This window comes from Neltuma alba, unplaced genomic scaffold (genome assembly GCF_004799145.2).
Source record: "Neltuma alba isolate B1F8T4 unplaced genomic scaffold, ASM479914v2 tig00011526_pilon, whole genome shotgun sequence".
In the NCBI taxonomy this organism is placed as follows: domain Eukaryota; kingdom Viridiplantae; phylum Streptophyta; class Magnoliopsida; order Fabales; family Fabaceae; genus Neltuma; species Neltuma alba.
Window position 1 is genome coordinate 20,459 of NW_021636192.1, and position 22,997 is coordinate 43,455.

General features: G+C 35.2%; 4 protein-coding genes across 5 annotated transcripts; 1 reads left to right on the top strand and 3 right to left on the bottom strand.

The window, feature by feature from the left end:
- The first annotated feature begins 893 nt into the window (after positions 1–893).
- On the top strand, positions 894–2,015 carry LOC114714715 (BAG family molecular chaperone regulator 5, mitochondrial). Its single transcript, XM_028899474.1, has one exon. The coding sequence runs from the start codon at positions 1,115–1,117 to the stop codon at positions 1,733–1,735; it is 621 nt and encodes a 206-aa protein (XP_028755307.1). The 5' UTR covers positions 894–1,114; the 3' UTR covers positions 1,736–2,015.
- Positions 2,016–8,825: 6,810 nt separating this feature from the next.
- Positions 8,826–10,151, bottom strand: LOC114714709 (acyl-CoA--sterol O-acyltransferase 1-like). Its single transcript, XM_028899471.1, has one exon. It carries the CDS (start codon positions 10,021–10,023, stop codon positions 9,010–9,012), a length of 1,014 nt encoding a protein of 337 aa, XP_028755304.1. The 5' UTR covers positions 10,024–10,151; the 3' UTR covers positions 8,826–9,009.
- A 3,911-nt stretch (positions 10,152–14,062) lies between these two features.
- LOC114714717 (zinc finger BED domain-containing protein RICESLEEPER 2-like) lies at positions 14,063–15,424 on the bottom strand. The gene is made up of 3 exons (XM_028899478.1): positions 14,401–15,424; positions 14,233–14,264; positions 14,063–14,086 (listed from the first exon to the last, which is right to left on the bottom strand). Exons 1-3 carry the CDS (start codon positions 15,422–15,424, stop codon positions 14,063–14,065), a joined length of 1,080 nt encoding a protein of 359 aa, XP_028755311.1.
- A 4,365-nt stretch (positions 15,425–19,789) lies between these two features.
- LOC114714716 (rho GDP-dissociation inhibitor 1) lies at positions 19,790–22,637 on the bottom strand. 2 transcript variants are annotated; one of them, XM_028899476.1, is made up of 5 exons: positions 21,893–22,633; positions 21,730–21,796; positions 20,905–21,123; positions 20,529–20,653; positions 19,790–20,061 (listed from the first exon to the last, which is right to left on the bottom strand). In XM_028899476.1, the coding sequence occupies exons 1-5, from the start codon at positions 22,106–22,108 to the stop codon at positions 19,990–19,992; spliced, it is 699 nt and encodes a 232-aa protein (XP_028755309.1). In that variant the 5' UTR covers positions 22,109–22,633; the 3' UTR covers positions 19,790–19,989. The 2 variants fall into 2 exon arrangements, with proteins under 2 accessions (XP_028755309.1, XP_028755310.1); XM_028899477.1 differs by lacking the exon at positions 19,790–20,061 and adding an exon at positions 20,068–20,263 and having other exon boundaries at positions 21,893–22,637.
- Positions 22,638–22,997: the final 360 nt, after the last annotated feature.

A 22,997-nucleotide genomic window follows, 5' to 3' on the forward strand; every position in this document is an offset into this window, starting at 1 on the left:
TATTTAGAAAAACTTTAATATTTTCTTAATCGTTTTCTATAGATTATTTTCTTTTTTATGGAGCATAAAAAATATATTCATAGAGAATAATCTGTTTTTTTATGAGAAACTAAAGCAGAGAGTACACTTATAGCTCTATTTGTCATCACGATTGAAATCAAGTATAAACACGTTTCACATAAGCTCAGATAAAACTCCTCTTACATAATGATTGAAAAGATGCTTATAAGTTATTCCAAGTAAGTCCTATATATATTTATAACTTATTTTCTTAAAACTGCTGATTTTATTTTCATCAACTTTTTTGTACTCGTATAGGTTGGTGTCTTATGAGGCTGACTCATGTTGTAATCCTTTTATGTTGTGCCAAGGTTTTATATGTTTCATCATTTTATCAAAAAAAAAAAAAAAGCCTAGAGAGATGTTCGTATTTTCCTTTTATTTTTTCTTGGTTCAACAAACTCCCCCCCTAATTATTTATGTAAGATCTAATTAACTAATTTGAATAAATTAAAAATGTTAGTTAAATTAATTAATATGATAAATACCATTAATATTTTTTTTAATTCCTCTACTTTGATTTTTATTAAAAAAATCAATAAAATTAATTTTAAAAAATTGATAAACATATGAAATATGTCTTTAACATAAAATTAATATCAACTCCCTAATTAAATCGTATATTAAAGTTATTATCATTCAAAGTGAAAATAAGTGAAAGGGCAAATCAAAGACTTTCAGTAATTGTGTAAGCCATTGTCATGTCTAGTATACACTCTGAGGATTTACATATTCAGAGTGTTTAAGAGGTTTAACAACAATAATAGGTTCAGATTGGGCATAGGCATAAGGCATCCTTGGACCCTGGGCTCGGGGACTTTCTAAATTTGTTCATAAACTTGTGGTAAGGTATAAATGGACGGTTCTCACTTTCTGAAAAAGGCAGGCCATCAAAGCGTATGGCGCGCCAACAGCATTCAATTATTCCAGACCAAGGGGGGTCTTCCCATTTTCAATTTCAATCCAGAAATCTCTTTATAATCACTCCCACTCTCACTTTCTCTTTCTCTTCTTCTTTGCCATTCTCTTACCCCCAAATCTCCCCTTTCCCTCCATGAAACCTTCTCGCAAGCCCACCTTCTTCTCCTCTTATTCCACATCCACTACCGTCACTTACACCACCCACCGCAATGAACGCTCTGCCCCTCATAATTCCCACAATTCCACCCAAGTCCCCGTCCGTCCTTGCCTTTCCCAACCCGACGCCGCCATTAAGATCCAATCCGCCTATCGCTCCCACAGAATTCGCGCCCTCTATCGAAGAATCGCTTCCGTTGATTCTGAGGCCGACCACCTGCAGCGCTTGATCCAACGGCAGGACACGGTGGACGCCGTTCGGAGCAACGAGCTAGAGAAGTTGAAGATGAACGAGGCGTTGATGGCTCTGCTGCTGAGACTCGACTCCGTGCCTGGGATCGATCCGACGGTGAGGGAGGCTCGGAGAAAAGTGAGCCGTCGGATCGTGGGGTTGCAGGAGATACTGGATTCTGTTTGTGAATCCAAGGTCGATGACTACAATTGGTGGGGCTGCAATGGCTTGATGAAGAATTGGGGTGATTTTGTTGCGGATATGGAGGAAAGTGTGTGTAGGGAGAGAGGTGGTGAGGAGATGGAAAGGTTTTGTGCCCAGAATTTGGGTTTCCGATGCCTGGAAAGGTTTCTTCGTCAACCCTAAATTTCCCATTTACCGTGTACTATATCTTCTACGTTATCTACCCCTACCTTAGGGCCCGGTGATTATGACCTTTACTTGAAAATACGGGAACTATTTATAGTTCTAACAGAAAGCAATTAGCAAATTCTTATCAAAACCAATCCAAAAGAAAATCAGAACCAGTGCATGATCCTTGAACTATCAGACTCAGCAAGTTCAAAGCCAGGATTGGCGAAGATATGATAGACGATGATAAATGACCACCTTCAAGTAAGAAGCACGGTTCGGATGGGTACCGACATCGATATGCAGCACCACGACACAGTTTGTGGCTAGCTATACTTAAAACATATGTGATCAGTTAGAGCCAAATTAGAAAGCAACTAAATTTTATATTATTTGCAGCGCTAGAATTCGGAACAAGAGCAAGATCCTTCAACTATCAAAACACAGCAAGATTAGAGCCCAATCTTTAGATTACGTGATATGTAGCGATGATCTTCAGTTTGTACTGTAAATACGAGATTTTACACTACTGTTGTTGTGAATTTGAAGGATCGCTTCTCTTCTAAGAGTACAGACACGGCATCGAATCTGCATGGAACAGAGCTCTGAATTTTGAATGAAGCATATATATTTTGGTAGATACTTGGCTGCTAGTTCGCACAGCTACACTTGCACTTTAGCATGCACCTTTTGCAGTCTGAGAGTGTCGGATAGCCATCGTTGCAGTCACATTTCTTGATGCAAACAGACCTTGAGGTGCCACCCCACAGGCAACGAGCCATGCAGTGAAGGATTGGCGGGCAGGGTGGGCAACTCTGCTTTATCTGGTTCATTATGCAGTCCTTGCAGCCCATGCCGTTGGGTGAGCAACCCAGCACCGGCGAAACCAACATCACCGTAATCACCAGCGCCGCCGCATGTGCTAGAACTACCATGGCCTGTACCTTCGCTTCCATATGACTAAGGTATTTGGTTGAGGTCTTCTTGATCGGCTTGCTAAGTTATATAGCGCTCGAATCTTGAGTCTTAACATGTATTGAAGGTTATGGGGTGCAGTCATGCTATTCCTGCTAATCCATGTGTGATCTGTTGACAAACATTGGAGAGGACGATACACGTATACGGCATCGAAAATGATGAAATGTTTAATGTTTTGCAATGAAAGGTTTACTGCTGTTCTAGACCGACCTTACTGTCGAGCTACCTCATTTACTGCCTTTATGTCTCTGCCATGCCAGTTCTTGGTTTGCTCAATAGTCTATCTTGAGTAGTTGAGGTGTTAATCTCATCGTGGTTCGATAAGATTGTTGTTTCACTTTTACTTTTACATGGGGAAAAAAACCTTTTTTTTTCCTTTTTGAAAGGTGTTGAGCGCATATCAGTTTATGCTGCTCATGCCATGCGTTACTGACTACTTGTTTAACGTAGTACTGTCACTTAAATTGGAGTCATTTATATGTTGAGCACCATTAATCATCTTTGATACAATTACATCTAATATTGAATGTAATCCAATGTTTAAAATATAGAGATCAAAACAACAATGTCCCAGACATGAAACTTGGAATAAACATATGTTAAATTAATATTTCTTTTTGTTCAAAATATAAGTATCAAATAATTAATTTGCGCAGTTTAAAAAGTTTGTGAAAATTAGTCAACAACAATAAATATACTTCATCCGGTTCAAAATATAAACTAAACTTTGTTGGAAGAGTTTGGTTTTTTTATAAGATAACATTTATTTTTATCTAAACATTTAATGAGTCTTTTCTAATTTTACCTCATATATATTCGTTTTCTTTTTTAATTCATTTATTGCAGCTTTTATTTATTCTCTTTATTAATAAAAGCGTATTTGGAAAAAAAAATACATGCCTTGTATATTTATTGTTTTAAATAGATTTTACCTAATTTATTGATAAACATAAATAGATAAAGTTTAACTTATATTTTGAACCAGAGGAAATATTAAAAATATAACTTATTTTTCTAAAATATAAAAATGAGTAAAGAAAAATATAAAAAAGAATGAATGGGGAAAAATGAGACAAACATATAATTAATTAAGAGTGAAAATAGAAAAAATACCTTGTTTTGAGCGCAACTCTAGATGAGATAATATTGTACTCTTTCAGTTCTAAATATAATATTTATTTTATAGTGTAAATTATATTATCAAATGAGTTTTATATTTAAGATTAGAAAAATAATAAGTAAAGTATCCAATTTTAAAATTAATTAGTTTTAACATCGGCTATGTACAATCTCCAGACCAGTTTGAATATGGGGGGACTGTGTTTACTGCATACTCCAAAAGCTGTCTCATTTCTATATGCTCTTTCCAACAACAGCACTCCGCGTGTAGAAAGAAAAGGAGTGCAAAAGCACTGACTGATGACGAGAATGTATATACACTGAAATAAAAAAAAACACTTAGAGCCCGTTTGGTTCAACTACATATCCGTGTTAAGCTGCAATACAGTGTATGGTAATGCAATCTTTATTACCATAAACATGTTTGGTAAGTTATAAAACTAATGGAATGATATTTATTATTTAAAAAATAAAAAACTGTGAAATTATAATTTTGCCCCTCTTGCAGAAAAAAATCTGTTCTCTTCTTCTTCGTTCAAACATTCCTTCTTACATATTCATAAATTCAGCATATTTGAAAAATTAGCGAAGCTGCTTGGCAAATGCACAATCCCTCTTCTCCCCATATGTCATCTTATCCCTCCTTAGCCAAAACCAACTTAAACCAACTAAATCAAAGAAATAAATAATGAACAATAGCAAGAGGAAATGCCAGAGAAGCTGACGATGGAAAAGGAAAGAACCTGCACTGTCCATGATGGTTGCTATGGTGGAAACTGAAAAGAAAGGGCTCTAAAATAAAATCAAAGTGGCTTCTGAATTAAGATACTATCTATGAAACTTGATTAAAATGAACTGCAGGACTAAATAAAAAAACTTAGTTAAGATCTGGAAAAAAAAAAATTCAATCTAGTGTTGCAGCGAAAGGGAATGATGGTGAAGGAGGGCAAGTGCGAGGGAAGGTGGAAGAAGGAGAATGATTGAGGTAGGGTTACAATGGAGTAGTTAAAGATGAACATCATTGAGCTTCGTTGGCTCCGATTTGAGATTAGCTTTATCATTGTCTGATCTATAGAGGTACTAGATGAGAAAGGTGGTGGTGATGTGGGTGGAGCACGGGAAGACAGCTGAGTAAGGGAGGTGGAAGGAAAAATGACGAGGAAAAAACGAATTGGGGGCAAATGAGACTTTTTCAAATACGCAATAAGATGGTAATGAATCTTCATATGGGGAGAGGTATGAATAGATATTACCAAAATTTTGGTAATCTACATTACCATGGTAAACCCCGTTACCATACTAAAGAGCAACCAAACATTTGTATTTTGGTAATGCAATCTTAATTACCATTACATGCCTGCAATGGAATTGAACCAAACGGGTCCTTAGTATTCATGAGTTTGATTTGAATAATTGCAAAAAAAAAAAATCTAAAATAACAATAATTTTGGGAATGAAGAGTTGGATCATGATGCTCTAAACATCCAAGAACAAGTGGCATTCTTGAGAAACACAATCACTGCGGTGTATTCATGGAGCCCCCTCTGATTTGCATTGCACCGATCTCAAGTGTAAGTGTCAAATACGTGTGAAAGCTATCGAGCGTTAATAGCAACTTATGGTGAACATGCTCTTTGTACTCATAAGATCTCACTACGGCAGCAAGAATCAGAGCTTTAATGGCGTAATTCATTGGAGATTTCTGGCCTTTCTAGTTCTGATTATCAAGGAATTTGATGGGAAGAGAAGCAAGAAGGATGAAGCGAGGAAGAGAGAGAGAGGGAGAGAGGGCATTTATTGAAAGCGAAGAGGAAAAGCTTGAAGTTGGTGAGCCCGGCAATGAAGAAGGCGAAAGTGCCTCCAAGATGAACAGAGTGAAGAATGAGAGGAAGATAGAGGAAAAGACAGACAACAGGAAAAACGGGAAAGAAGCCTGGCTATGTGAAAGCAGTAAGACAGAGATGTGATAACTTGAATTCATGCCTTGACTTACTACTTCTGGTATTTAATATAAGATCCTGTTTGATTTTTATTTTGGTCCTAGATATAAGACTCTAATTTATTTTGTCTCTTATATTTTTATATTTTTTCCCAAAGCAACCCTTTTAACAATGATAGTTCTAGTTAATACACTTGATTAGTAAGAATATTTTAGAAAAAACAACACCTATTTAGGACAAATAACTAACTCAACTTACTTCCTTGATCTCCTTAAATTAGTTAACTAGCTCTTATAATTAGGACCGGAGGTAATAGTTTATTAACTCATGCTCCATTATTGGTTGAAAGCTTAAACATGGAGAATGATCAGAGAGAGGGTTGAGGATTTTGATAGAGGCGTTGTAGCTGAAACCTCAAAGAAAGCTGAATTGGGATCGTATAGGCAAAATATTGCTGCAGGGATATCGATTGGATATAGAGGCTATTTTTCTTACTCTATTGCCGCTTACGTTTCCCAATAAAATGCTGTTTGGATTGTTTTCAAGGATTGGATCATCTTTTTTGTGGGCAAAAGACCATGCATCTCCTTTAGATGGATCCGGTACGTCCTCTTTTAACAGTGGTCACTTCGTTTTTGGCTAAACTGATGGATGTTTGTTAAGCTGCATACCTCAAAATTATAATACCACCTCTGGTCCTAATTATAAAAACCAGTTAACTAATTTGAGAATGTTAAAAAAATAAGTTAAGTTAATTATTTATAATAAATATGTGATGTCTTTCCTAAAATATCCTTGTTAGTTAAATATATTGGTTATAACTACCATTATTAGAAGGACTACCCTGAGAAAAAATACATAAATATGAGAGACAAAGTGGATTGGAGTCTTATATTTAGAACTAAAATAAAAATCAAATAGAATCTTATATTAAGAACCGGAGATAGTATTTGATTAATGTTCACTTTGAAGTTGCAGGAGTCGCCAATTAGTGATTTAACCGTTTGATAACTACTACTTATTGTATTTTTAGAACGAGGATAATTTAAATTAGGGAGAATCATTATAAATGTAATTACCAAAAAGAATCAATTAGCATCATGACCTGTTGTTATATGTTACCTTTGATCTTATCTTTAATTATCATCTGCAATGGAATTACCTAATGGTGGGAATCTCTTACAATTAATAATAATATTTTAGAGAGAGAGAGAAAACAGAATGTATTGAGATCTTACATTTAAAATCAAATATCTTAACTAGTTTTTATATTAAGAATTGAGGGTGGTATATTTTTAAGAAACCCCCAATTAATATGGTGCCAGCCTACCAGGTGATTTTGAAATAAGTTAATTAGCGAATTCTTACTTTTCTCAAAACATCTTATATTTTGGAACATTTAGACGTTTCGAAAATTGTCTTCAAATATGAAACAGAGAGAAGGCCCTATAGGGCAAACAATTTTCAATTAATATGAAATTTTAATACTCCTCTGATCCTATTTATATTGCAGAGAGAAGATATTTTTAGTTCTGTTCATAGGGTATTAAGAGAAATTTTTTCTATAAATATATAATTTTACTTTTTATTTATTATTATGTTGATTTTATTTATATAAGATATAATGTATATTAAATAAGGATCAAGTTGAAAAGTAGTTAAATTTTAAATGAAAATTAATAAAATTTAAATTTTTTCTTGATCTAAATGAAAAATGTTAGAAGTGATTTATAAATAAAATCATAAGAATATGTATTGATTAGAATATTCCCATTTAATTCCTATTTTTATGTCCCCGTTTTGAAAGAGAGAACAGATTATTGAAAAGTGATCAATAGAAGCATTTTTTTTCTTTGAATAAATAGAAGTATGAAATGAGGATACATTCATACATATTTGTAAATAGACAGATAAAAAAAATAAGTTGTCCAGATTTTGAATCTCTAACAACACGTTTGGTTCACTAAATCTGAGGAAATGTAATGCAATGCAATGCAATGCAATGTAATTATGATTACATAAGTTTGTTTGGTATACCATTAAAGAAAGATGATAGATAGACATAAAAATATTTGATTGGATTACAAACAATATAGGAATAGGTAAAAATAATGTATCAAAAGACAAAATTACTCTTATTTACACACATATAGTTACAATGAATTGAAAAATTTTATTTTTCACCCAAAAAACTTACTAACCCTATCCACATTTATAATGATAAAATAATAAACAAAATTACCCCTTATTCATATATATGATAAATTAAAGAATAATTTTTATATAGAGTAGACAAAATTCCTATCCATATATGATAAATTAAAGTATAATTTAAATGGTCTTTATATATATTATACTCATACACAAATACGGACACATACAGATATAAATATATACTTATAAGAACCAATAAGTTGAATATAATTTATAAGCTAACAAATAAATACATAAATGTATAAATTTTCCAATAAGTTGAAAGACGATGCTCAGCAGTGGTCGAGTCTCTAGCACAATGATGAAGCACATCTGATGTGGTAGGAGGGACTTTCTGTTCGTAGTTCACAGTGGCAGCAAAGAGGAGGGAATGAGGAGGCAAGCAAGGGTTTCCAATAGATTCAACACGTGTCCAATCTTGTCAAATTCATAAATTATAAGGGTAATACTCATTCCATTCCTTATTATAAGAGATGAATAACCGAATTACATTAATAAAAAAAATAGTTAAAATTAGTTAAGAACAATCAATGTGTAAAAAGTATGATTTTTTTTTCCAAAAATGCCTCCATTAATAAGGAGAGAGAGCATGAGAGAAAACAATTAAATTATTAAATGAAAGAGAAGTGGGAAGGAGAAAGAGTGTGAGTTGGAGACAATAAACATGGGTAAAATAGGAAATTAACACAAAAAAGTAGAGACAACTTTTAAGTGTCTCTTATATATAAGAACATATAATAAGCATCAAATGTCTCTTATAATAAGAAACGGAGGGAGTAATATCTTTTCTAATTGATTACAAGAGGTCTTTATCCTCGTTCATAAATTATAACAGTGTAATCATGATGCCTCCATTTGATATAATTAATATTGCAAAATGTCATCCTTTATATTACATAAATCCAACCAAATATCTAAATTGTGCTTTTACATTAGGATTACATATAATCTTCTTTCATGGAATCAAACCAAACAGGCTCTAAAAGAATGGTAAAAGTTTTTAAAATAAAACTAATAATCTAAAATAAAAATAATTTACTAAGAAACAGTGACATTCTCAAGACACGCAATCACGGCGGCGTACTCTTGAAGCACTCTTTGATCTGCGTTGCACCGCAGAAGCTGAGGGAAAAACAACCAAAACGCCGTGATCAACACAAACCCAACGGTGAAAGGTCCCGATACCATTCTCGGCAACCACACCGTGCCGGAAAGCTGCTTCTTCAAACCTATCTCCACCACCAAACAGAGCCCATGAAGGACAAAGAACCACGTGATCTCCCACGTGGGCCTCGCTCGACCCAGATAATAAAACATCAACTCGTGAACTAAGCCTGATACAAAAAAAGTAGCAAACACCGCCGGAAGCGAGGCCCATTTACGGCCCATAAGAAGTACGAACACACTGTACGTGGGCCGGTATACCGTGGGCCGTAGAATTCCGGTGGCCATTAAATTCCATCTTCGTCCCCAGAAATCTTGGAGCGACGAAGACAGATAAGGCTCATTGAATTGTGGTTCAAGCTCAATCCCAACCAGTGTTCGACTCATGGTCGCAAACACAGCCAGAATAATCTCAAGTGTCAAATATATGTGAAAGCTATAGAGAGTTAATAGCAACTTGGGGTGGAAATGCTCTTTGTACTCGTAAGATCTCACTATGGCAGCAAGAATAAGAGCTTTAATGGCGTAATTGATGGGAGATTTTTGGCCTTTCTGGTTCTGATTGTCATGGAACTTGATGGGAAGAGAAGCAAGAAGGATGAAGCGTGGAAGAGAAAGAGATGGATGAGAGAGGGGGCCTTTGTTGAAAGCCAAGAGAAAGAGCTTGAAGTTGGCGAGCCAAGCAATGAAGAAGGCGAAAGTGCCTCCGAGATGAAGAGAGTGAACATTGAGAGGAAGATAAAGGAAGAAACAGACGACAGGCAGTAGGAGGAAGAGTCTGAGAGAGGATGAAGAAGGAGGAAGAAGCTTGGCTATGAGAAAGCAGTAAGACAGAGACGGAATGACTTGAAGCCATGCCTTGACGTAGTTGAGAATCTCACCCTCCATTTTCGGACGAAGCTCAAACGCAGAGAACGAAGAGGTGAGTGTATGATCAAAGAGAATGGCGTGTAGATGAAAGAAACTTGGCCGGCAATCGTATTATAAAGGACAACGAATTTATATGGAAATGGAATGGGAATGGGGGGCATCCAGGATCGTATTGTGATTTTTTTAACGAGTTACTTCTTGTCTTAAATATAAGATATTTTTTTTATAATGTAAAAAAAATTTTATATTTAGAACTGGAAGAATATTTACATATATTTGTCATTCAGCGGTAAGAGAACATTGTTGAATACAAAATACAGCTCCTGGGGGATCGTGCAATTGTGTTAATGTGGGGCAAAACCATCGCCATTGAGAAGATGGATGTAATAGTGATTGGCTGATTGCATCTTTAATATTCCGTGCATAAGCCTGTGGTTATGCTGACTCTGTAACCGTGTAGATGTTTTCCAACGCGTGTCAGTCACCCATAGGAAAAATAATCATGAAAAATTAAGTGTTATTTATAGGATATTTTCAGTAGTACATTTGGTTTAAAATATAAACTAAACTTTTTTTTAAATTGTTGTTTTTTTATAAGATAATATTAAAAAACAAAAAACCGGATCGGACACTGAACCAATTAAGACACTGGTTTAAAGGTTAATAAGTTAGTTTGAAGTTAGGTTGGGCTAGACTGGTAATAATTAAAATAATATAATTTAATTAAAATTAGTAATAATATTATAAAAATATTCGTATTCTAATTATAAAAAATAATACTCCTCCGGTCTTAATTATAAGACCCAATTGACTTATTTGAGGAGATTAAGGAAGCAAGTTAAGTTGGTTATTTATAATAAATAAGTGTTGTTATTTCTAAAATATCTTTGCTAATTAAGTATATTGGCTAAAACTATCATTATTAGAAGGATTATCTTGAAAAAAAATACATAAATATAAGAGAGAAAATGGATTGGGTCTTATAATTAGGACCAAATAAAAAGTTAAATTGGGTCTTATAATAAGGACCGGAATAGTATTTAATCTTTAAATTTTATTTTTTTCCCCTTCTTTTCTCTATCTTCTCTCTCCCACGTGCCATATCCACTTTTCTCCTTATATCACACACCACGGAGCAATGTCTCTCTCCTTGGACATTGAACAAGCAGGTAGACTAGGGGGTAGCAGCTTATCTTGCCTCTTTCAACACGCAACACCATTTCTCCCTCCTTTCTCTCGAATTACTTCCTACCGTCTCACTTCTATTTCTTCTTTATCAGCATTCATCCATCTTTATTCACCCATCCCGCGCTCTCTCTTATCTTTCTCCTTCTCTTACAGTCATCTACGGGTATATTTCAAAGGGATACAAACAAAGATTTCTTTTCCTCAGCCTCCATGATCTCCTCTACTTTTACTACCCGTCTTTACAGTGTTCATGATTTCCAGCAAATAATAAGACGTCCATTCCTTTTCCGGTGAATGATGAGAGTAGTTTTGGGAGGGAACCGACCAACCTAGTCCATCCAACGGTTTTTCCGGTTTTGACCGGTTCATTTCAGGTCGATTGGGGAGCGGTTTTTTTAGCTAAACCAAACCGAATTTTAGGCTGGTTCACCGGTTTTTCAGTTGAACCGCCAGCCAAGTCTGGTTTTTCTTTCTTGGATAACATTCACTTTTGTCCAAACATTCAATAAATCTTTTTTTAATCTTATCTCTATATATTCTCTTTCCTCTTTAATTCATTTATTGCATCTTTTACTTATTTTCTTCATTAATAAGGGTATAATAGGAAAAACAAATATATGACCTACACATTTATTGTTTTAAATTGATTTTAAGTTCTTGATAAACATAAATAGATAAAATTTAACTTATATTTTGAATAGGAGGGAATATATATTTTACAGAGGGAAAAAATCTTAAACTACATTATGATAAATAACAAAATAAAATGGTACATTCATGTAAAAAAAATTTAATAAGTTAACTTATAAAAAGAACCAAAAAAAAATATTCTTTCTCTACTTTATAAATAAAACTAGAAGAGTAATTCTCGTTGTATCTCATCCGATATAAATTTCCTCTAAAAAATAACTTGATTCAAAATATAAGTCAACTGAAAAGTGATTATTTATCAATTATATCCTTGCAATGAATGTTCAAATGTCAATCCTTATATGTAAAATGAATCTTATATTTAGCATGAAAGAGGATATAATTTAAAATTTAAGGTAAATGAAAACGTTTTATACTTGCAATGATAATGACTCTTAATTAACAATATTCCATTCTCTTAATTTGCTATTCAAACCGCGACATGGATTTGGGAAGCTTTTTTTTTATTTATTTGAAATTACAATTGTATATGAATCAATTTAAATGAAAGAAGAACAAAAGACCCTTTAATCAATATAAATACATTTGAAATCACAACAGTGAAGATTCTTGTCTCCTGTATGTTCCCAGCAAGACTGGGGATTCCATCCCTGAAGGCTTCATGTTTTCTGAAGCTACTAACTTACTGTTGAATAGGAATTGTGATAATGCTCATCCCATCAAAAGGTATTGTATGACGAAACAAAGAGTTTAATGCGTAGGAACTGCCAAATTTTTATTAGTCATAGATCGGGAGAAAATATTTCTCTTACTGATCAGGTGACTAATTTTCATATTCTTGATCAATCTCCATCTATTAACTAAATAAATGGAGTTTGATGAGGAATTCCAGGCCGTACCTGCATGTATTTTCAAGTTTCTTTTTATGAGCAAATACATATCAAATTTACATTAAAGAAAAGAAGAAGATTTCTTGTTCCCACGTGTTGCTTCGCAATAAAAAGATTGAGGTTCTGATTAGGTTTCTTAGCTGTTATACGTCCATTTCATGCCGTCCTTGTACATTTAACTATGGAGTACTCTCTTGCTATTTTTAATATGAGAATTTATTTGATTTTTATTTTTATTTTAAATATAAGGTCTTAATCTATTTTATCTATTATATTTATTTATTTTTTCTAAGGTAATTATTGTAATAATAGTCGTTTTACTTAATACACTTAATTAGTAAGAATATTTTGAGAAAGATAACATCTATTTGTTACAAACTAACTAACTAAACTAATTTTTTTAATTTACTCAAATTAATTAATTAATTCTTATATTAAGACTGAATGCAGTATATATATACACACGTGCGCTGGGGGGGGGAGGATGATCTTTTTTGTTGCTTATTGGTTCTATGTATGCACCTTTTTAGCATCAAATTGGAAATATTTATCTTTAAATGTCTCTGATGTAAGAATGGTTCTGTGTAGGGGTGCACAAAGACTGGACTGGACCGGGTTGACCATCAGTTTGAAGTCTGGTCTGAAAATTCTACGGGCTGGACATTTTAGTCTCCGGTCTGGTCCAGTCCGGTTAGGCCCGGGACCAGGACCGGGTTGGACTGGTCCGGCCGGGTTACTGGACTGGTCCAGGTTGGTGTCCCTTTTTTTTTTCCCCCATATATAAAAGATATCTTTACAGCATATTGTACAGCTTTGAATCCAAATATTCTAACGTACATTGAACTTTTCCATTGAATAGATAGAGCTTTCTATTTTTTTTACTTATCAGAAAATAAATAAACACAACTCTTCCCAAGAAGATGATATTCTTACATGATCTATACATCACAAACTAAATAAGATCATTTTTAATATTGACAACATTCAAAGAAAAAAAATAAAAGAACAAACAAACAAAATAAAATAACCACATTTTAATACTAAACTTTCCTTTAAAGTTTAAATTATCATCAGTCATTGAAGCTACATATCAAAGTCTACATATCGAAGTCTGCTCTTGGCTGGCCAATAATAGTCAAAAACTCAAAATGTTCCACGGTTCAACTTCAATGCATATACAAAAGATCAAGTGAGTTAGCTATACAGCAGCCCTAATTAATTCAGTAAGTCATCCACCAGTTAGTACTGACTATGATGAACCAACTATATGGTGATTTTAATCAACCATCCAAGAGATCATCCATCCAAAACATCAACCATCCAAAAGATCAACCATCAAAAAGATCATCAACCTGCACAATTGAACTGACCAAAAAACATCCAGCCATATAGCCAAAAAAACAAGCTACCACCATGGCACCATCAAACAAACAAAAGACTTTATAGTCATATATGTCCAAAATATCTGAAACTGAAACTGAAATGCTGAAAGTCAAACATCCTCCCCAACATCAGTAATAGTGGAATGATCTGAAAAGTATGTAAAACATTAATAGTCAATGACATTACAATACAACAACACATATTATGAAATGATTACAAACAAATAAAATCTATTTAAATAGTTATATAAAATATAAGTAATCGATAGCACTACAACACATACCGGTCTTCACCACACCGTCTGTCTCTTGAAAGTTATCAAACTCTTGAAGCATGGATGCAAATTCAGAGAGAGATTGCCCAGGGAGTAGCCAATTCTGGGAACAAATCAATGCTTCAGTCATTGATGGGGATAGGGAACTCCTATAAGAGTCCACTATACGTCCCCCAGTGCTAAAGGCTGATTCAGAGGCCACTGTAGACACTGGAATGGCCAAGACATCACGTGCCATTCTAGAAAGAATCTTATATTTGCCAGAATTAGCTCTCCACCATGCTAAGATATCAAAATCATCATCAATAAGGCTATCATCAGCTGAAGTAGATGAAAGATATCTATCCAATTCTGATTGTGGGTCAGAAGAGCTTTTTTCTTTTTGAGAAGCTAACCATCTGCGACCTGGATCTCTACCCACTTGGCTTTGTAGCATTGCTGATGTTGATGATCCTGGGAGTACAGAAGAAGTAGCATTGCTTGAAGAACCAGCATTGCTTGAAGAACCATTGCTTGTTTGTCCAACAGAATATTCATCAAACATGCGGTGCAAGACATCTCTGGTCTTAATTTTCATGGCCATGCAAACTTCCCCATCATGAAAAAGTTGTTCAAAGATATGATACACATAAGCAAGTTTATACCGAGGATCTAAAATCACAGCTACAATGAGCAAAGGATTCATGTTTTCTGTTTGACCCCAATATTTTTCATACTTACTTCTCATGCTAAAGGACATCTCCAAAAGCAAAGGATCAGCATTCACAATGTTCTCTTCCAACAACTCATGAATTAGGGCAATTTGGTGGAAACAAGTGTTAGAAGTGACATTTAGTGAACTTGAAAACATTAAAGTTATATCATAGAACACCTTCAAGAATTTGAGAAATACTCTTGCCTTATTCCAATCATTAGCTTCAGGAGGGCCTTCACGCCTAGAGATGTCCCCTTTAGTGAAATATGCCTCATAGTCATCATCTTCATCTTCCAACCGTTCAAAAGCCTTTTGAAATTTCAAAGCAGATTCCAACATCAAATATGTTGAATTCCACCGAGTACTAACATCAAGACAAACAAGGCTAGTGTGTCCAATTTCTCTAATTCAGCAATATTTTTGAACTTTTGGAGACGAGCTGGGGAAGAACGAACATACTTAATTGCATTGCGAATTGAATCAAAGCTATTCTTCAACTCCTTCAAGCCATCATTAACCACCAAATTAAGTATATGTGCAGAACATCTAAGATGAAGGTAATCACCCCCACAAATCATTCCCTTCCAATTCTTAAGCCGCTTTTTCAGATATGACAAGGCGGAGTCATTACTTGATGCATTGTCCATGGTTATGGTAAATACCTTTTCTATTCCCCATTCCAAGAGGCATTTCTCAATTGTCTTGCCAACTGTATCACCCCTATGATTTTCAATCATGCAAAAATTCAATATTCTCTTATGCAACTTCCAATCAGGATCAATGAAATGGCAAGTCAAGCACAAATAATTGAAGTTTTGAGCAGATGTCCAGCAATCAGTCGTTAAGCAAACACGGTGTGTAGACTTCTTCAATATTTCCTTCAATATCTTAATTTCTCCAAGGTATAGTTGCCAACAATCTCTAGCAACTGTTGTTCTTGAAGGAATTCGAAATCTTGGTTCTAGCTCTTTCACAAAGTTTCTAAACCCATGCTTCTCAACAATCCGAAATGGCATCTCATCACAAATAACAAATTCAGCCAGCGCCCTTCTACATCGTTTTTGATTGAAAACATGAGGGACTAAACTCCTTGCTTGCCCACTTGGAGTCACATAGTTCAACATTGATTGCTTTGGTATTGTGTCAGCCCTATTTGGGTTCTTGAGACATTTTGGAAAGTGCCTTTTCAAGGATGTTGTGCCATGCTTATTTGGGTCACAAGCATAAATTGCATGACAATATCTACAAGCAGCCTTAACTTCTCCATTTGTTTCTTCCAAAGGTAATTTCACAAAATGCTCCCAAACTTGTGATTTTGTGCATTTCTTCTCAGGCTCTTTTCTCTTTCTACTCACATTCTCTCCAGCAGTATCTTGTCCAAGGTTAGAAACAGGTTCAGCTACTGAAGAGGGAGGAGGAGTGGGAGAAATTGATTCAGCAGGAGGGCCTATTTCAGTTTCACTAGTGCCCACTAATTGTGTTTGTGCAGATGAGGGTTGACTAGTAGCTGCTGAAGTTTCATCAACCATTTCTAACATGAAAATAAAAATCATACATTAATTAATCAAATCATAATATATACTATAGTTCTCGTTGACATAGCCATAACGAATAATAAAGGACCCTCCTCACAAGTTATCACGAAGCATTCAGCCATTCACTAAATTGACAACGACAAGGGAATGCATGACACACACACACACACATATATATTTGCACATAAATCTAAATAAAATCAGCAACACCAGACAGGCAGACACTGCAAAAGACAATAACAGCGAAAGAAAATCCTGATCAGAACAATGAAGATGGGATAATCACTGATCATAGAGAGATATTAGTGAAAGAATCACAATGTGCTAGGCATGAGCTACTGAGACGAACAATACAGATTCAGATCAAGCCATAAAAAGATCAACAGTTTAATACGCTAATCAAAACCCATGAAGACAGAAACACCGAAACAGCATCAGCGATCAAACACTGAAGAATGACCAATTTCTGATAAAAACGAAGCAAAATGAAACAATTGCTGTGCACAGAATAAACCGTAGAAAATTAAAAGCAAGAAAAAAAAGCAAAGAGTCAAGAAGAAGAAGCTACTCAAAGTCTTGAATGAGCCTTCCAAGGACAACAAGCTAATCAATCTTTGGAGAAGAAGCTAGCCGAGGAGCTGAAGTTGAAGCAGGAGCGCAGCGAACTTAGGAAGTGAGGAGATAATCACGAACGCGGATTCAGGGAAAACTGAAAAGTAGACGACTACTGAGGAAATGAGGAGATGATCGCGAAGTGAAGCTGAACCTACTTTCGAATCGACTGACTTGAAGATAGGGCCGGCTGGATAAGTTCCCAAATCCCTCGTGAGACTCCAGTTTCAGTCAATTGTGCTTGTCAGCCTTCATCGCCACTGCTTTGGCGACCTAACTGTCTCCATCTTGTGCCTCTCAATTCCCATTTCAAGCTTGGTTCGCTCCTCTCCTTGACCCCCAATCCAATAGTTGCTAGTTGAAGAGAGCGGCTTTCTCAGGTCGTGAAAGGGAAAAGCAGAGAATGTTAGGCCGACTTAGGGCATATACCGAGAGTGAAAGCCGTGAACTGAAAGTGAAAGGGATTAAGGGAAAACCGGAAAAGCATGGGAGCAAAACGCAGAGCAGAATCACAACGCAAGTCAGCTGGTCAATGCTCGTTGGGTTGGGCTCAGCTCATATTTAATATATCCCATGAGTCCATGACAGATAGATGTTTAAAAAAAAAAAAAAAGAGGTTACCTGGACCGGGCTAGACCACATGGTCTGAAATATGAGTCCTCAACCCGGTCTTACCCGGTTTGTTGGTCTGACCCGATTGGTCCTGTCTCTTGATCGGGCTGTTTTTTTTGGACCGGGTCGGACCGAGCTTCCTCGGGTCGGACCGGGTTGACCGGGTTTCAGACTTTGTTGTGCAGCCCTAGTTCTGTGTGCTGGCAAAAAAGTGTTTGGTATTTTAAGTTGTTTATCTATTCTAAGTATATAACTATTTTTGTTATTTTAATAACCTTCTAACTATGCCCGACATTGACATGTTTGGGTATGTGTTTAAATTGTAGTAAATTTTTTAAAAAAGAAAAAAAATTTTGACAGAAAAAAAAAGAAAAAAACTTGAAAACACGTATTATTTAGATTTAAATTTTATTAAAACATGTAAAAAAGACAGATATTTTAGCTTCTCAATTGCCACTCTGTTTCTTATTATAAGTCGCTTGTATCTCAAACCCGTAAGCCAAAAAATACATTAAATTAACTAGTTTTTTTCCACATTTACCCTTGTTAAAAAGTTGAGAGAGAGGGAGGGAGGGAGGGAGGGAATGGACTGCATGGGAAATGAAAAGCTCAAAGAGAGAGATGAAGAGGAGAGGAAGAGGGACGTGTTTCGATTTCAGACTTAAATTAATTAATTTTTATTAAATTAATAGGAATAAAATTGAAAAAAGATCATTAATTATACTACAAGTGATTTATATTTTAAAATAAATTTTTAGAGTACAAATGATCAATAATAAAGAACATAGTGATATATTTAAAAGTTAAAACTTTGGTTTGGTGAAGTCATTGTGCGACTTTTTTCCGCGTGAGTCGTGTGCCCCTTTTAAATTTAATTTTCTTTCCCACAACCCAAACGAGTCCGACGAAGTCTTCGTGATTTGCTTGGAATAATTAAACAATGGGCAATTTCTTCCCAAGAAAAATAAATAAATACTGTCTCTGATCCTTAATATAAGATTTTATTTGATTTTTATTTTGATTCTAAATATAAGATCCTAATCTACTTTGTTTCTAATATTTATATATTTTTTTTCAAAAAAGTCCTTCTAACAACGGTAGTTCTAGTCAATACATTTGATTAGTAAGAATATTTTAGAAAAAAACAATACCTATTTATGATAAATAACTAACTCAATTTTTTTTAATCTTTTCAAATTAGTCAACTAGCTTTTATAATTAGCACCGGAGGAAATAAGCAGTTAAGCACAACTATGAGTACTGGGCTCAAATTTCACTCCAATGACTTGCTGCCAGCCAGACATTTAACAGAAGCACGAGTTCTATGGGAAGTCTAATCATTAGCATTAACATGAGAAATAAGATTTTCTCCGTCCTTCTTCCTTGCGGAGCAAATTTTCATGTTTACCACACATAAGACATAATCTAAATAATTTCCTACATTGACTGATCTCTTTTATCTGTTGTGAAAATTTTCTTAAATCCATCAATAGATGAGTGTGATTTAGACAAGTGGAAATGATTATGAAGCGTCCACGACAATCAACAGATAAAAGTTTACATTCATAAATCACGACCATTTATGATTTAAGAATGTCTCCTCTTGGATCCTCTCTCATCTTAAATTAAGGAAAAATTTGTAGAATTTCAAATGAAATGTCGACAAACCCAACGAAGTTTTTTTTTTTTCCAAAAGAAAAAAACAATTTCAAAGTATAAATTCCTATGTATTCTTACTTTTTGATAATAAATTAGCTTGTACGTGAGAACTGAAGATTTGGTTTGTTCCTCAAATGCTCAAAACCTTTCAGTTTTTACAATTATTAACATTGTGGGATATTCCATTCAAAGTTTCGCTAACGTACCACCAAATGTATAGTGAACAAGTTACCCCAAGTTTCGTGGGAAGCATGTAAACACACACACACACCCACACAAAACTCAATTGAGAAGCTATGTATCAAATGAATTTCCCTTTTCCCTCAAAATCCTCTCATCATTGTTAAGATCACAGGTCTCAGACAGGATTACAAATACATTAAAAAAAAAAAAAAGGACAACAACATAATCCGGTGAGCATTGAAATTTGAAAGATTAATTAATTAAACAAGCATATCATGTAAGGAAGGAACAACCCCTTCACTTCTAAAGCCACTCCTTCCTGATGTCAAATGTGTAGTTGATCTCCAAGTAGCACTTGTTGTCATCATCAATAAACTGCATTCCGCAAAAGAAAGAAGTTTCTCAGAAATTTGAATTTCAAACATTGGGTTTCTTTCAGAACATGAACTATGTTGTTGAAAACATTTATTGGTATTTATTGATGAAGAAGAGGCATTAAAAACTCATGCTTGCTTGGCTTCCCAGACAAAGTCAGCATCAGCATGGACCCAAGTAATGGAGCTCAAGATTGGTACTTCTGAAGTCATAGTAATTGTCGATTACATTTCTTGTTCTCAAGGTAGGTGCAAAGAGTAAATAAAAAGAAACTCATGAAAGTAACTGTGTCAGTCACCAGGGTCGCTCATCCACTCCATTGAAATTACCTTGCCTCCCTAAGAGGTTTTCGTTAGATTATAAAGTGGAATCAAACATGCTCTTTAGGATATTAAAAACGACCATTTTCATGCTTCCTTAAGAAATCATGTTGTCTATGATTTAAAGTGCTTAATCTTTGACGTTACCTTACTTCTTGCCGAATAGGTTCCTCTAGCAAACATCCCAGAAGGTGTTGTCTCTTCATGCATCTCATGAGTGTAAGGCTCTGCCTGGGGACTGAAGGTTCCTATCATCTCCTTAGTGCTGTCAACTGTAACAAGGTTCAATAATGAGAAATCTAATCATAAGTTAATAATCATCAATATATTACTGTTACTTTATTGTTCTGCAGTAGTTGTGGCTTCTTTTGTTTTTAGTTTTTTAAATACTCAACAGTCTATTGAAGCTAGTACATCGCAGGGGTAATATGCTAGTTGTATAAACTTGACATGTTCATACACTTATTCATGACTGACACAGTTCACTGCTTGTCATGATTTGAGTGAGAGAGGTAAAGCTTACCCTTGATACCGGTCTTCCACACTGTGTTGGTGTACTTGAGACCCGAAACAATGTTATTGTTGACCTGGAAAGTGAAAACCAGCCTGTAATGGCTACCTTCTTTCAAAGTAAACCACAAGCCCTTGGGATTTCCATTCTCTGGGATTGGAAGAACAATATCAGGTCTACCGGTGGACTTGATTGCAAGGCTCAGGATCTTCACTTCTGGGTCAAGAGTTTCTGAAAGTACCCAGAAAACATTGAAAACAGAGGTCAAGAACTGTTCTAGAGTTGTTTGAAACAAAACAAAGGAATCATTTCTACATGGTTTATTGAGTTAATTGCTTGCTGCCGTTCACAAAATGAAGTGATTATCATCAATCGTCTGGGTTCAAAACTCCAAGGAAAACCATCAGAAACAGCAGATTTAACATGGAAAACCAACAATATCCGGTCCTGAATCTGTTCGAAATTGCCAGAAAACTATAAAATCTGAACAGCAACAAACTGAAAACGGAACTGAAATATAAAGAGGTCTCAAAAGGAAAACTGTGTTTTGTCTCAAGGCTACATCTAAATCACTGGATGTCTTACTACAAGAAGCTTATGGTATGATGATTGCAGAAAGATGATTCAAAAACTTCCCATATTACTCCTTGACAAAATCTGCTTATCACTAATTTCGCAGCCATCTGAGAAGACACGTGTTAATATCATTCACAGCAGTATATCACAAAAAGAACAGAGACGGAACAATTTTACTCAGAACCACCAAAACAGAATTATATACAATCTTGAGGTACCAATCAGACTTTAAAAGGAAGCAATTCAGTGATGTGCAATTACCACCAACAGAAGTTATGTCCACACTTCCAAGAAGCTGTTCCTTCCACCTCCTTAAGCTCTCATCATCCTGAAACCTCAAGCAGAAAACAAGACATAAATGAGCAGCCGAAGATATATAGAATTCCTCAAATGACCAAAAAACAAAAAAGGGATAAAAACCAACCTTATCTTTCTCAAGCTGTTCTTTCAATGAACATTGGGGCCCCAATTCGATTTGGCTCTCCTCCTCCTCGTCCTCATCCTCGGTCAAAGCAACGGAGCTTTCACTTCTGCGTATACCTGTAACCACCCTTTCTTCGTCGCCACTTTCATCATCCCTCGCCGTTTTAGCCGTGTTGGGCGTTTCTGGAACCTCATTGCCTTTTTCATCGAAACCCATGTTCTCAAAATTCGAAACAACCGCACCCAATAGCCAAAAGACGTCAAAATCGAAGGCCCATCAAAAGTGGCGAAGAAACCCTCCAAGTGGTTATGGAGGTGGAGGCTTCAGACTCACACTGAATATAAAAGAGAAGAGGAGATAAAGACAAGGTGCAAAAGGTAGGAACCCAAAGAGAAACCAGAAACCCCACTTGGTAGAATCTTCCTCCCAAAGTGTATAACGAAGAAAGACAAGACCTTGAGTTGAAGAGAAAGAAATGGAGTCAAAGAATCACATAAAGGTAAAAGAAATAGAATAGAAAAATGGGATAGCTCAGGTTCACGTAGTAGGATAACTTGCAGAGAAGAAAATACGCCAAGAAGGCGAAGAGGAGCGGATAGACAAAGAAGGGACGGGGATATTTTGGGGAATGTGTCAAGATGTCAGACTGGAGAGAACTTGGTGAGGCCACATTCAGACAAGTTCAATTGAGAAATATAGCGAGGACGAAGAGATCGCGAGGGTCAATCGTCGAGCACTAGCTTCCACGAACTCCAAGATTTGAGGCAAGCTTTCCCATAATTCAATTTGTTTTTTTTGGATACATTTTTCCCCATTCTTCATAGGATAAGTTTGGAAGATCACCACGGAAGAAAAAGAAAAGTACGTTAGAAAAAGGGAGATTTATTATTATATTATTATGCTGTCAAAATAAAGTAAGAAAAATTATAATCAAATCCCACGTAATAGAAATAATTACTAAAAAGTCTCAATAACAACTTAAATAGCCTATAATAACACGTCTTATAGTAGAAATGATAATTTTTTAGACTTGTTTTTTTTTATTTTTTGGATCTCATTATAATTCTTCCAATAAAATAATACTTTTTAGCAGTTTTATAAATAC

Bases quoted from the DNA above. Each gene is read 5' to 3' on its own strand.
- LOC114714715 (XM_028899474.1), top strand. From the start codon at position 1,115: ATGAAACCTTCTCGCAAGCCCACCTTCTTCTCCTCTTATTCCACATCC.
- LOC114714709 (XM_028899471.1), bottom strand. From the start codon at position 10,023: ATGGAGGGTGAGATTCTCAACTACGTCAAGGCATGGCTTCAAGTCATT.
- LOC114714717 (XM_028899478.1), bottom strand. From the start codon at position 15,424: ATGTTGGAATCTGCTTTGAAATTTCAAAAGGCTTTTGAACGGTTGGAA. The intron at 14,265-14,400 runs GTATGTGTTGTA...CATACTTTTCAG, and splicing joins AGACGGTGTGGTGAAGACCG to ATCATTCCACTATTACTGAT. The intron at 14,087-14,232 runs GTTTGACTTTCA...TCAATTGTGCAG, and splicing joins TTACTGATGTTGGGGAGGAT to GTTGATGATCTTTTTGATGG.
- LOC114714716 (XM_028899476.1), bottom strand. From the start codon at position 22,108: ATGGGTTTCGATGAAAAAGGCAATGAGGTTCCAGAAACGCCCAACACG. The intron at 21,797-21,892 runs GTTGGTTTTTAT...TTGAGGTTTCAG, and splicing joins AACAGCTTGAGAAAGATAAG to GATGATGAGAGCTTAAGGAG. The intron at 20,062-20,528 runs GTAACGTCAAAG...TGCGGAATGCAG, and splicing joins CCTATTCGGCAAGAAGTAAG to TTTATTGATGATGACAACAA.